Source organism: Xyrauchen texanus, chromosome 10 (genome assembly GCF_025860055.1).
Source record: "Xyrauchen texanus isolate HMW12.3.18 chromosome 10, RBS_HiC_50CHRs, whole genome shotgun sequence".
NCBI lineage: Eukaryota > Metazoa > Chordata > Actinopteri > Cypriniformes > Catostomidae > Xyrauchen > Xyrauchen texanus.
The window spans coordinates 40,907,736-40,918,445 of NC_068285.1; the positions used below are offsets into that span (position 1 = coordinate 40,907,736).

Sequence of the window (10,710 nt, forward strand, 5' to 3'; positions counted from 1 at the left end):
TCAAGCCCATATTTTAGGCCTGTTTCTTTTTCTGGTAGCTCTTTGAGTTGTTCTCTGATCTCATTTGTTCCTAGAGACTCTCTCTCTCTCTTTCCTTTTCTCTGTCTCCCACATTTTCTCTTTCACACTCAGTCTCTTGCGTTTTTTCATACACCTTGTGTGTGAATGGAAAATGTCTGTCACACCAGAAAAGGCCTGCTCTGGTGAGAGACTTCACAAGCTCTCCCTCCCCCTTTCTAGCAGTTTCCCAAAAACAGAAAAATTAGACAATTCCACAGTGTGTAAAATCCTCCTTTCTTGTTTGCTTGCTTGCTTTCTTTCTTCCTTTCTTTGCCCCTTCTACAGCCTCTCATAAAGTGACTCATAGCATGTTGCGAGGGAATGTTCCAGAAAGGGGCATTTACTGCAGCAGAGAGATGCGGTTTTCCCTTATCATTGTGTACCGTTTCTGGGTGAAACCTACCATCTCACAAGTCTCCAGTCCATATGGGCATCTGGCATGTGCCCTTTCCTTTTGTCTAGCATTCTGATGGGACAACTCAGATAACACAGGAGGAGGGGGCAATGCCGCCCCTCTCAAGTTCCTATGAGGCCTTTGTTGTCTGGTCTGTACTGTGACGTGGGTGTATGGACTGTTAACTAGATTATGGCCTGTGCTTGATGAAACCATGCCACTATCACTGTAAATGTCCATCTCTTTTTTTTTTCTGGTTACCAGTGTAACCCACAGTCATGAGCGCCAATGAGGGTGTTTGATAACTTTAGCCTATGTATATTAATATTTACATTTTAAAGGTGTACCACCAGCTGATGGCTCAAACTGGTTGGAGAACTAGACAGGACGCAATAACACTTTCAACATTTTCTCACCTTCACAGTCTTGCCATGCCGATGAAATCTCATGGAAACTAGTCGTTCACCTCACATGTAGCTCTTTGCTGTGGAAATGTGTTGTGTAATGTGTGCCTTGGTATGAAGTCAAAGCCCAGTCTGAAGAGTATTCCTCATGACTGTGAGCTCGACCGCCAGATCTGGCATGACATGATACCCACGTGTTGTGCTAGACTCCACAAGCATGGCACTGTACCGGGAAGACATTTGGAGACGAAGCACAGATGGCTGGCAATGAGCTGCAATCCCCATTCTCCAGCCTTTCCCCCACCTCCTCCACCCTCTTTTTTTTTCTTTCCTCCCAGATCGTGAGAGCACAGCTGTTTTCCTTCTGTTATGAAACTGTGGAGAGGAGGAAACAGGAAATGGCTTCATGAAATATAGATCTGGAGGCCAGACTTGGTTGTCTTTGCAGCTTGTGAGCACGTTATAAAAAGAATAGAGTGAAAGAGAGGGAAAAGGTTTTGGGTAGGCTTATGTAATGCCTCCAATTCTTTTGGCTTGGAAACAGAATGGCTTCCGTAGAACAAGAGCAGTCCGGCAGCAGCCTGGGCTTTCCAACCTTAGAAACGAGGTAACGGTTAGTCCCTGTGCTTGAACAAAGTGTACAGAGTTCACCTAAGAGCCTGTTATAGGCTTGGTGACCAGTGTTAATGCATTTCTCCTCTTACTAACAACACAATGGAGCAGCAAATGTAGGGGTAAGAGGATTGAACCGTCTGATCTCAGGGAGTCCAAATAAGGCTAACCCGAATTAGCCCAGCTGCCTCCCAGGCTTGCTGTTGTGCAGTTGTTGCCACATTATTGCAGTCTGTTTACATTTCTGCCCCTTTTTCAAACAGGCTGATGGCAGTTTGTTGTGTCTGCTCTGTCTGGGGTTTGTGCCGGTTATCACAAGACGTTAATAGATCTTCCGGGATGCTCTCATGTCTGACTTAGACACCTGAGTGCTCTGATTAGCATAGGGATGGTTGAACGAGGCTCAAGGAATACATATTTATGTGTTTGAGTCAGAAGAGGCCATTCTGAAGTTTGAAACGGGTTATGCTACCTGATGAGATAATCTTGTCTGGCTGCATAGAAAAAACTGTTACAACCGCAGTGGATAGTCCTGGATGAGGGAATGGTGCTAGGGGATTGCCCAGTTCTATAGCTCGGCTTAGATTAGGATCTTAATGTCTCTGAGGTTGAGATGTATGTTACAACATGTTCTCCCCACCCTCTATATCTACCACCATTTGTCTGTCTCTTGGAGCCGGTCCAGATAGTAATCCGGTTAAGGGCAGCAGATTTGGGCCGTTTTATCTCCTTTGCTGGGTTAACTCCTGGGATGTGTCTGGTCTCTGGTCCTCTCCTCCAAGCCCTCAACAGATGGAGCCTTGTCTTGCAAGCACTCTCTCCAAAGGATACGTGGCACAGAGTCAGCGCCAACTCAGCTTATTTAACAGTGCCACTAGTGCCACTTGTTCGTAGAGAGAGAAAGTGGCCATGATGTGAAGGTCAGAAACATCATACTCAAGAATCAGGCAGCTCAGCTACAGATTAAGTTGGACACCTCATTCAAACTTGGCTTTGAGTAGGAATGGGTCAGGATGGTCGGCTAGTCATCCAACTGTCAATTAGTTGGAGTTGTGAGGTTAATGTGAGGTCAAATCACCTCTTTTGTTACTAATACATAACCTTCAAAAATACATCTCTAAACAATTACTGTTGAACTTCAAATCACCTGCCAAGAGACACATTTCCATTATGCATGTTCTAATATTATTTGTTTATGGCAATGTGATACAGATTGTTTACCAATTATATTTAGGTTTAAGTGTCCGATATTTACATAACCATTAATATTCATGCCATTATATTCATACACCCACTGACTTGATTTGGAAAATATGTAGTTTTGCATATCAATAACTTTAATATCTGTAAACATTTGATATAGAATCTTATATAGAGCTGCTTTTATTAGACTATCATCATCTTTTTGAGGAAAACATGAAACTGTGTGATGTCATAGCCGTACATTTAAAAATTATCCTCAACAGCAACATAGATGTGTTAGTTAGCTGCTGGTTCCCTTTAATGTAGCAGCTCTGAAACAGTTTTATTTTATTTTCCATTTACTCAAAACATAGACTAAACCCTCAGGTGTTAGAAGGGATTGTGGGAGTTTTTCAGTGGGCAGCAAGGCTAACAAAATTTTGGTGAATGTATGTGTGGCACAATTTTGCATGGTTTTCATGTGACTGAGGAACAAGCCTGTATTGACTGGGCCCATCTGTGTGTGAAAATGTGTTGGGCAGGGGGGGTATGTTCAGGGGTCAGCTGGAGGTTGAAAAAAGGGCTCAATGTGTAACAAGTGTCTGGAACAACACAACACATCTGATTGCTTGTCACGATTGCTGGGGGTCACCATTAAACATGAAGTGAAGAGGAGGCTGTAATGTTCATCCAGACATTCCTTTGAAACAATTCCCAATACATGCGCCTTGTTCAATAGCAAAAATAATAATAACAAAAAGCCTGTATTTTCATTAACTCCCTTCTTGACTTTGCAAACATTCACAAAAGTCTGTTTAGTGATGTAAGGCACAGAAGCCATGTGGAACTGCATGTTATCACATTTTTGTGGATTAGTCTATTACATCACAGTCTGATTTTGGTCAATTCCACCACACACACACATAATCCCCAGTATCCTCACATATGTTGTGTTTGCTGCTCTCTGGTGGTCAGAATAATGAACATGTTGGACTTGCTATTACGTTATCTCTATTTTTTAGGCGACTATCAAGATACTTGTCACCACAGTAATGTAAATGCCATTAGGGGCCTGAAAACACTAAAATCTGTTGAAATATAAGCATCACTATTATTATTGCTCATGCTTTGGTTTTGGGATTTGTACAAACCCCTAGCCTTAAGTATTAAACACTGCATGTAGGACTGACTCAAATGATACCTCAAATCGTGCGGCTTGTTGGGCCGAGGTGTGCTAGTAATCTTCAAAGCAATCAGACTTAAGATTTTTGCCTGGGTGGACAAAAGGGTTATAAAAATTGCAAACCCAAAATCCCCATTTACATTGAAGGAGGGACATGAGCCATATCTAGGGACTACAATATAATAGAGACTTGGGTGGTGGGCTCTTTTGAGCAAGTAACCACCTTGCAACCACCCATAATACCCTAGAAACTGCATAGCAACACCCTGGTGACATTTAACATCAGATCTCTCTGAATGACTGCACACTGCTAATGATTTTCTCTGTTTGCTTGTGTTACAGCTGAACTGGAGTTTGTTCAGATAATAATCATAATTGTGGTGATGACCGTAATGGTAGTTGTGATCATCTGTTTGCTGAACCATTATCGGCTGTCAGCCTGGGCCTTCCTCACACGTCACAGCCAGGCTCGCAGACAAGACGAGGGCATACAGCCGGTAAGTGTATTCTGAGTGGGTGTTCTGTTTAGAAATGTGTCAGGATGGTTGATAAGTTATCCAACAACCAACTAGTCAATTAGTGAGCCACTTGAACAATGTTTCAAATCTAGATTTCTATTAGCGATGGACTGATGTAATGGGCAAACATGGGACATCGGTCTTTTGTTTAAAAACAGCTGATGATCAGGGTAGATCAGTCGATTATTTCCTGTCAAAATGGGGTGGAAATACATGTTGGACCAATAAGGGCCCAATATAATTCTAGAGACAAATCAAAGAACAAACATGTGTGATGCTATTTTGAAAAAAATCTGGCCATTTTCGAAGACAGTGTGACTTTTATTCTCAGATTAAGTCATATTAAGGCACATGGCCACAAATAGCATGTTAGCGTTAGCATTAGTGTAATGAATGCAGAATGTAAACATGACAAATGGCACATTATCTACTGCATATGTATATTTCTTTAAATCATCGAGTGGTTAAAACAGCTTCTTTTAGTTTTACATGTAGACTATCTGGCCCAGCGGCATGGGCAGGATCCACATTTTCACAAATAGCATCCAGTTGCTCAACTGTTTCGACCTTCTTTCTAGCTTTGAGTGAAAAACGAAGAAGATCTTCTCAATGAGTATATCAAAGCCTTTAGCATGCTAACAATAATATTTGGACTGTTAGTCTGCTAAAGCCCTCTCTGAGAAATTGCATCCCTAAATTCATCCCCTTGTAATAAATCCACCTCTTTAAACAATACGTTTTAAAATGATAACTAGTACTCCAAATATTTGTTAGTTTGCAGACTCTCAAGGTCTCAAGGCATATGTTGCGTTAAATTCAAAATAGTTTTAAAAATGCAGTTTGAGAGCCCTGCACTCGATTCCAGTCCTCTGCACTCTGCAGATGTTTATGAACACAAGATCACAACCTGTGTGAACGGCCCTTTTCATTCGTTTGTGTCTGTTTACGGTCTCCACTCCACCATGTGTGTCCTGTCTGTGAGTTCTAAACTCTAGTGGGTGTTTAGTTCCTGTTCTGCCATGTGTGTGACTTTATGACCATGTTCATATGGGACTCATTCATGTGTGTGCCCACTTCTGAGTCTTTGCAGCAATGCCAATAAACCTGCGCATTTAATGTACCTCCTTATGTTGTTTTTGTCCTGTAGTTGAATGCTGAGACACGCTCATTTAGACTGCAGTCCATTTCACCTCCCAGAGAGAGTTATAAACAGATAGGAAGAGGGTGAAAACATGATTTAGGAACAGATGCAGAGCATGAAAGGAGAAAAAACTGCTAAGCTCTTAAATTCAGAAACAAGCTCATAAATTAGAAACAGTGCAGTCCTCTTTTTTTTCCCCCTGTATTTTGCTCATTTTATTTTGTAGAGGCTGCAAGACTAACCAGATGCATGTTATTTATGTATTCTGATATTGGGGTTTTCAGATGTTGATTTAAATGCATGAAAGTTGCTTTTATATGTTGTCTTCAATGCATGACTTTTTGTCCCTTTCTCTTGTGTATCTTCACTAGGATGGCTGTGCATGGCCTACAGATAGTTTGGTGACGCAACAAGGAGCCACTGAGGTTAGCTGAGTCAACTGACCCATTATTCAACCAGCCTGTTCAAGCAAATTCTTGTTTTAATGTCTTGTATTGGGGCTGGAGAAGAATGCTATCTAAATATAAATTATATTATATGTGAATAATATATATTTTGTATATATATTTAATATTGATCATTACGTTTATGTATTTACTCTAAAATGGCTTAAAAATGTTTTTCAATCATTTTCAACTAAACTAAACCATTGTTGCTAAGTGCATTGAAAAGGTTTAATACAAGAAGAAAAATGTAGTTAAAAATAATGATGCCATGGTTTCCACAATGATTCTGCACTAAATAACCTCAGGGAAGAATTAAATGTAATAATTTGTATCTATATATATAACAATATAATATACAAGTACATAGTAATACAAATATATTTGTACCTACATATAATTAAAAAAAAAAAAAAATTATATTCATAATTCCCAGCACTAGTCAAGTATACATATTATTCTGATTGTTTGCTATAGAAATTGAGGTCTATATCAATTGTCTTGATTGACTGAGAGTAACCCTGATCAAATAAACTTGCCCATAAGCAAACAATTAACAGATGTTGACGTTTAAAGGTTGACCGAACGCGCGTTCTTGTGCGTACTATTTTGTATTGTCGTCTATGTACATATGTGTAAGATTGATTATTTTAAAGCGTCTTACTGGTTTTCAGCATCACAATCATGCGTTTTTAGGACACTGTGTCAGGTTAAATGTAGTTGAAACTTTGAAAATCATGTCTCGAGGTCCCTGCATTTTGTTGTTCTTCGTCCAGCTGTCAAGAAAGCGTCCTGTGTGACCAGCTCTCATTCTGTGGCTGCAAGATTTGTTGAGGCGTGCCGACTGCCCCCTGCTGACACAGTTCATAAAAACACAGTTACATGAACTTCAAGTTTGAATTGCTCAGATATGAATGGCATCTCAAAATGCCAAATGCTGGCTGATTAATCGGTTTTCCCGATATATTGGTCTACCACATGCTTATGTAAACCTTTACACTGCCCTCTCAGGTTAAATTCTAATGGTGTATCTTTCGTTTTTTTTCCATTGTAAGGTGATGTATGGGCCACGGAGCGGAGAGCGCTTCAACCCGCCTTCATTTATGCAAAGGGACCGATTCAGCCGCTTCCAGCCAACCTACCCATACCTGCAGCAGGACATCCACTTACCACCCACCATATGCCTGTCGGATGGCGAGGAGTTGCCGCCCTATAAGGGCCCCTGTACGCTGCAACTCAGAGACCCGGAGCAGCAGCTCGAGCTTAGCCGCGCATCAGTGCGCGCCCCACCCAACCGGACCATTTTCGACAGTGACCTGACAGACGTTTATGTGCATGGAGGCGGGCCGCTGCCCCCAAGCAGCAACTCTGGCAAGAGTGCCTCGAACTCGCACGTAGAGGGGCCGCCGCCTACCTATAGTGAGGTGATGGGTCAGATGTATCCGGGCACCGCCTCCTTTTTGCACCAGCACAGCAATAACGCACCGCCCTCCAATCAGAGGACAGCCAGCCGCTCCTCCCAACATGGCGCAAGCACAACCCTGTTCGTCAAGGCTAAGGATAGCCGGCGAGACAAACCGGTGTGACCAGGAGGAGCTTGTGCTCTCTGGTACTGCCTCCTGGACCTAGAGGGGATTGGCTTCACTCTTGGCTATGCCCCTTGCACAATTTGAATAGAGAATTGAGGAACCAAGCTTTCAAAGTTTATTTTTTTGTATTTTTGTTGTTTTTGCTAGAACTACGGGGCCTTGAATTGATGTTTGGGCTCCTTGGCTAAATCTTTGTCTGTTTGTTTGGTTTTGTATGCTTTCCTGTATTTAAAGAGAACGTGTGTTGGCACAGATTGTTTGCGTGAGAGACCACCTAGGTCATTGAGAACATTTTCTATTTGTGCATTTCCAGGACCTGTGCACATAAACTGCTCACAACCAATCAAAATCCAAATTGAGTGCCATGATAGAATCTTTCTTCTTGGGGATGAATGACTCATAACAACAACAAGTCTTTACGTTGCACTTATTCTTTAAAGAGAAAACATGGCTACCCTTAGTTACTTTTTTGTATGTCAAATCCACAGGTTTTCTGGTCTTTGACAGTACCATTGGAATGTTTTCCTTACTTTTTTATTTAATTTTATTTTTTCGTTTTCCTGCAGTGGAGATGTAGAACTCTGATCCAGCCTAAAATCTCCACAACTGATCTGCATCGTGGCACTTATAAAAAGGGGGTTTAACAAACCAGATCATTTTCCACTGACCAAGTGAGAGATATTGGCATGGATATCTGCAAGATGGAAGTTATGACGCCACTTTCATCCTGTCGAGTAGCACTTTAAACATGCATCACTTCAGCATTGTGGGGGCCAAGTGCAAGGGAATCATGGGAACTGTAGTCTTATGCACATCCTCGCTGTCCCCATTTGAATGAGTGTGTCATATCTCATAATGTTTATCGTTTTCCACTAAGAAAAGCATGCATCATATAGTTTTCCATTTATCCATACTATATAGTATTTAATCCCAAATTCTTCTCTCCTGGAATGCCGTTTAATTCCAAGGCACAGTTTATCTGGCACCAGTATTTATTCTTTGTGCAAATGTACCAATCACCATCTATGTTCTCCCCCATTTTTTTCCAATTATCACCACATGGCACACATTTGGAATGCTTTCGGACACATTGATTGTTTTGATCACATCAGAGCTTTGTAAACCATCGGCTTTTGGCCTTTCCTTAGAAAGTCCCATAGAAAACCTATCAGTGCTTAGGCTATTTATTTGTTAATAACTATTTAATAATGTTACCAGTTTAGGAGGATATTTGGTTGATGTGGGTGGGAAAGCCACGTTTCTCTACAATCTTTTTTTTTTTGAACAAACAAACGTTATGGCCCATCCGGTTTGATGTTTGTTTGATGCTTCAAAATGACCTCCTTTCACTGGCTCCGCTTCCTGTCACTCATTCTGGCTGTGCGGTTTGAGTTTGTACTGTATTGCTGCTGCTGCTACTGCTGCTGTTGTTCGTTTGGCATGTAGGCCTATGTCCGCTTCCCCGTTACTTTATATCCCAATAGATGTTTGTGCTATTTTTTTGTTTGGTTTTTCAAACCGTTAACATTCACGTACTATTAGTCGTACTAGGAAAACCAATCGATATGTATTTTTAGTTTTACGCAGGTTTGCATGTTCCAATTTACGTGAGCAAATTTGGTGCCTAACAGTCATGTTTAAGCAGACATAGAAACCCACTTGCACTCAAAAGTCCCCACCTTTGTTGTGCCTCACTTCCTATGGTGCTTCTTTCAGTAGTCGGACTCTGTTTATTTGTACGGTGCTGTATATAACTTGAATATATTATGCACATATCCTACCCAATGGGTAGAAAACCACAAGAAAGCATTGTTAATATTGTAATATAACGTATAGGTATTAAAAATAAGAATTTAACATGGTGGCATCAAGTTTTGTGAATGCCTTCAATTGTGCTTTGTCTTTTTTGTAAAACAGAATAACGTTTGCAAAGTGAAATGCTACAGTATGGTCACATAAATAAATACAAAAGTACTTCTTATATTTTTCTTTCCTATACAGTAAATGCAAATCTGTTATGTGATTAAACAAATATTCTGATTATAAGGCGGTTATATAAAGGATAACTAGCTGCTGCTTTTGTAACTTCCAGAGAAAGAATGATAAAATGCCAGCGCTTGTCATTTTATTTATTGAAATTGTAATTGTTTTGACTGCTCGCTGTTTGGACTTGTAATAATCATGCTAAGCCAATCGGAGAAAATAACTTGATGTAACGTAATTGAGTTCATTAAACGGTTTGTCGTCATCAGGCACCCGAAACGGAGAGAAGGTTACTGGTTTATATCGAAACGGCAGTTCAGCGTGAGGCTTTATCTTATTGGTGCGACATCCGTAGGCCAACAATAGGGATTTAGGTGATGCATTCCAAGAAAAAGCAAGAGCAAATGCATAACATGAGGAAAATCCAGCCCATTGCTGATTGTTACTGCATGTTCTTTTTGCCATTTTGCATAGCAGTCTCGTTTTGAGTTCCCCGCACCAAACAGTTCCTATTCAGAAACACGCTGTGTTCTGTTTCCTGTACTTGCTTGAATAAACGAATGATTGACTGACTGAAGTGTTGTGTGGGTGAATTCAGCAACGGGAATTCCGGCTCCATCGAAATTCACAGCAGTGCTCATCTATGGCCTTGTGCAAGATCACATCACAGGACTGTGACATTGTGGACTACAACCTTATTCTTTTCTTTTTTTTTTTTTTTTTTTTAGCAAAGAACGCTGCTGTCCTTATGCCCTTTTTATTTTTATTGTTCTATTATTTAATTGTGATGTCAGCGGTTTTCAGTTTGAGGTCTGTCAATTGCAATATTTTACAGGAAAAATGTGACTAAAAACAATAAAATAAAAAAAAGAGGAACAACTAAATACAAGGACAGAAAAACATAAAACTATTGCTCAAAGATACCGTTGTAGTCCCTCATGAAACGATTCCACGCTTGTTCTTTCGCTGTCATCAAATGGCTAGAGAGAGCAATAAAGTTGAGGAAAACATGCACTGTAGAATGAGTCTCTTTTTGTGTTTCTGTCATCCTGATAGTCTCCTAAAAGTGAATCTACCAATCAATGATCTAGAAAAGCTGGCTGTTTGGAATTGCATAATAACATATTACATGTTCTGCAGTATATAGCCAAATACTGTGTGTAAATCTAGCTCAGTATGCATGGAATGGCCAGAAAACACT

At 40.6% G+C, this 10,710-nt stretch overlaps 1 protein-coding gene across 4 annotated transcripts in view; it reads left to right on the forward strand.

Annotated features, from left to right (window-relative positions):
• LOC127650743 (low-density lipoprotein receptor class A domain-containing protein 4-like) overlaps positions 1–10,521 on the forward strand; it is a 138,036-nt gene extending 127,515 nt beyond the window's left edge. For 3 of the 4 annotated variants that reach the window (XM_052136355.1, XM_052136354.1, XM_052136357.1), the window contains 3 exons: positions 4,178–4,332; positions 5,866–5,919; positions 6,993–10,521. In XM_052136355.1, coding sequence (XP_051992315.1) covers positions 4,178–4,332; positions 5,866–5,919; positions 6,993–7,523 — 740 coding nt within the window. In that variant the 3' untranslated portion in view covers positions 7,524–10,521. The remainder of the gene's footprint in view (positions 1–4,177; positions 4,333–5,865; positions 5,920–6,992) is intronic. The other variant, XM_052136356.1, reaches the window with a different exon arrangement.
• Positions 10,522–10,710: the final 189 nt, after the last annotated feature.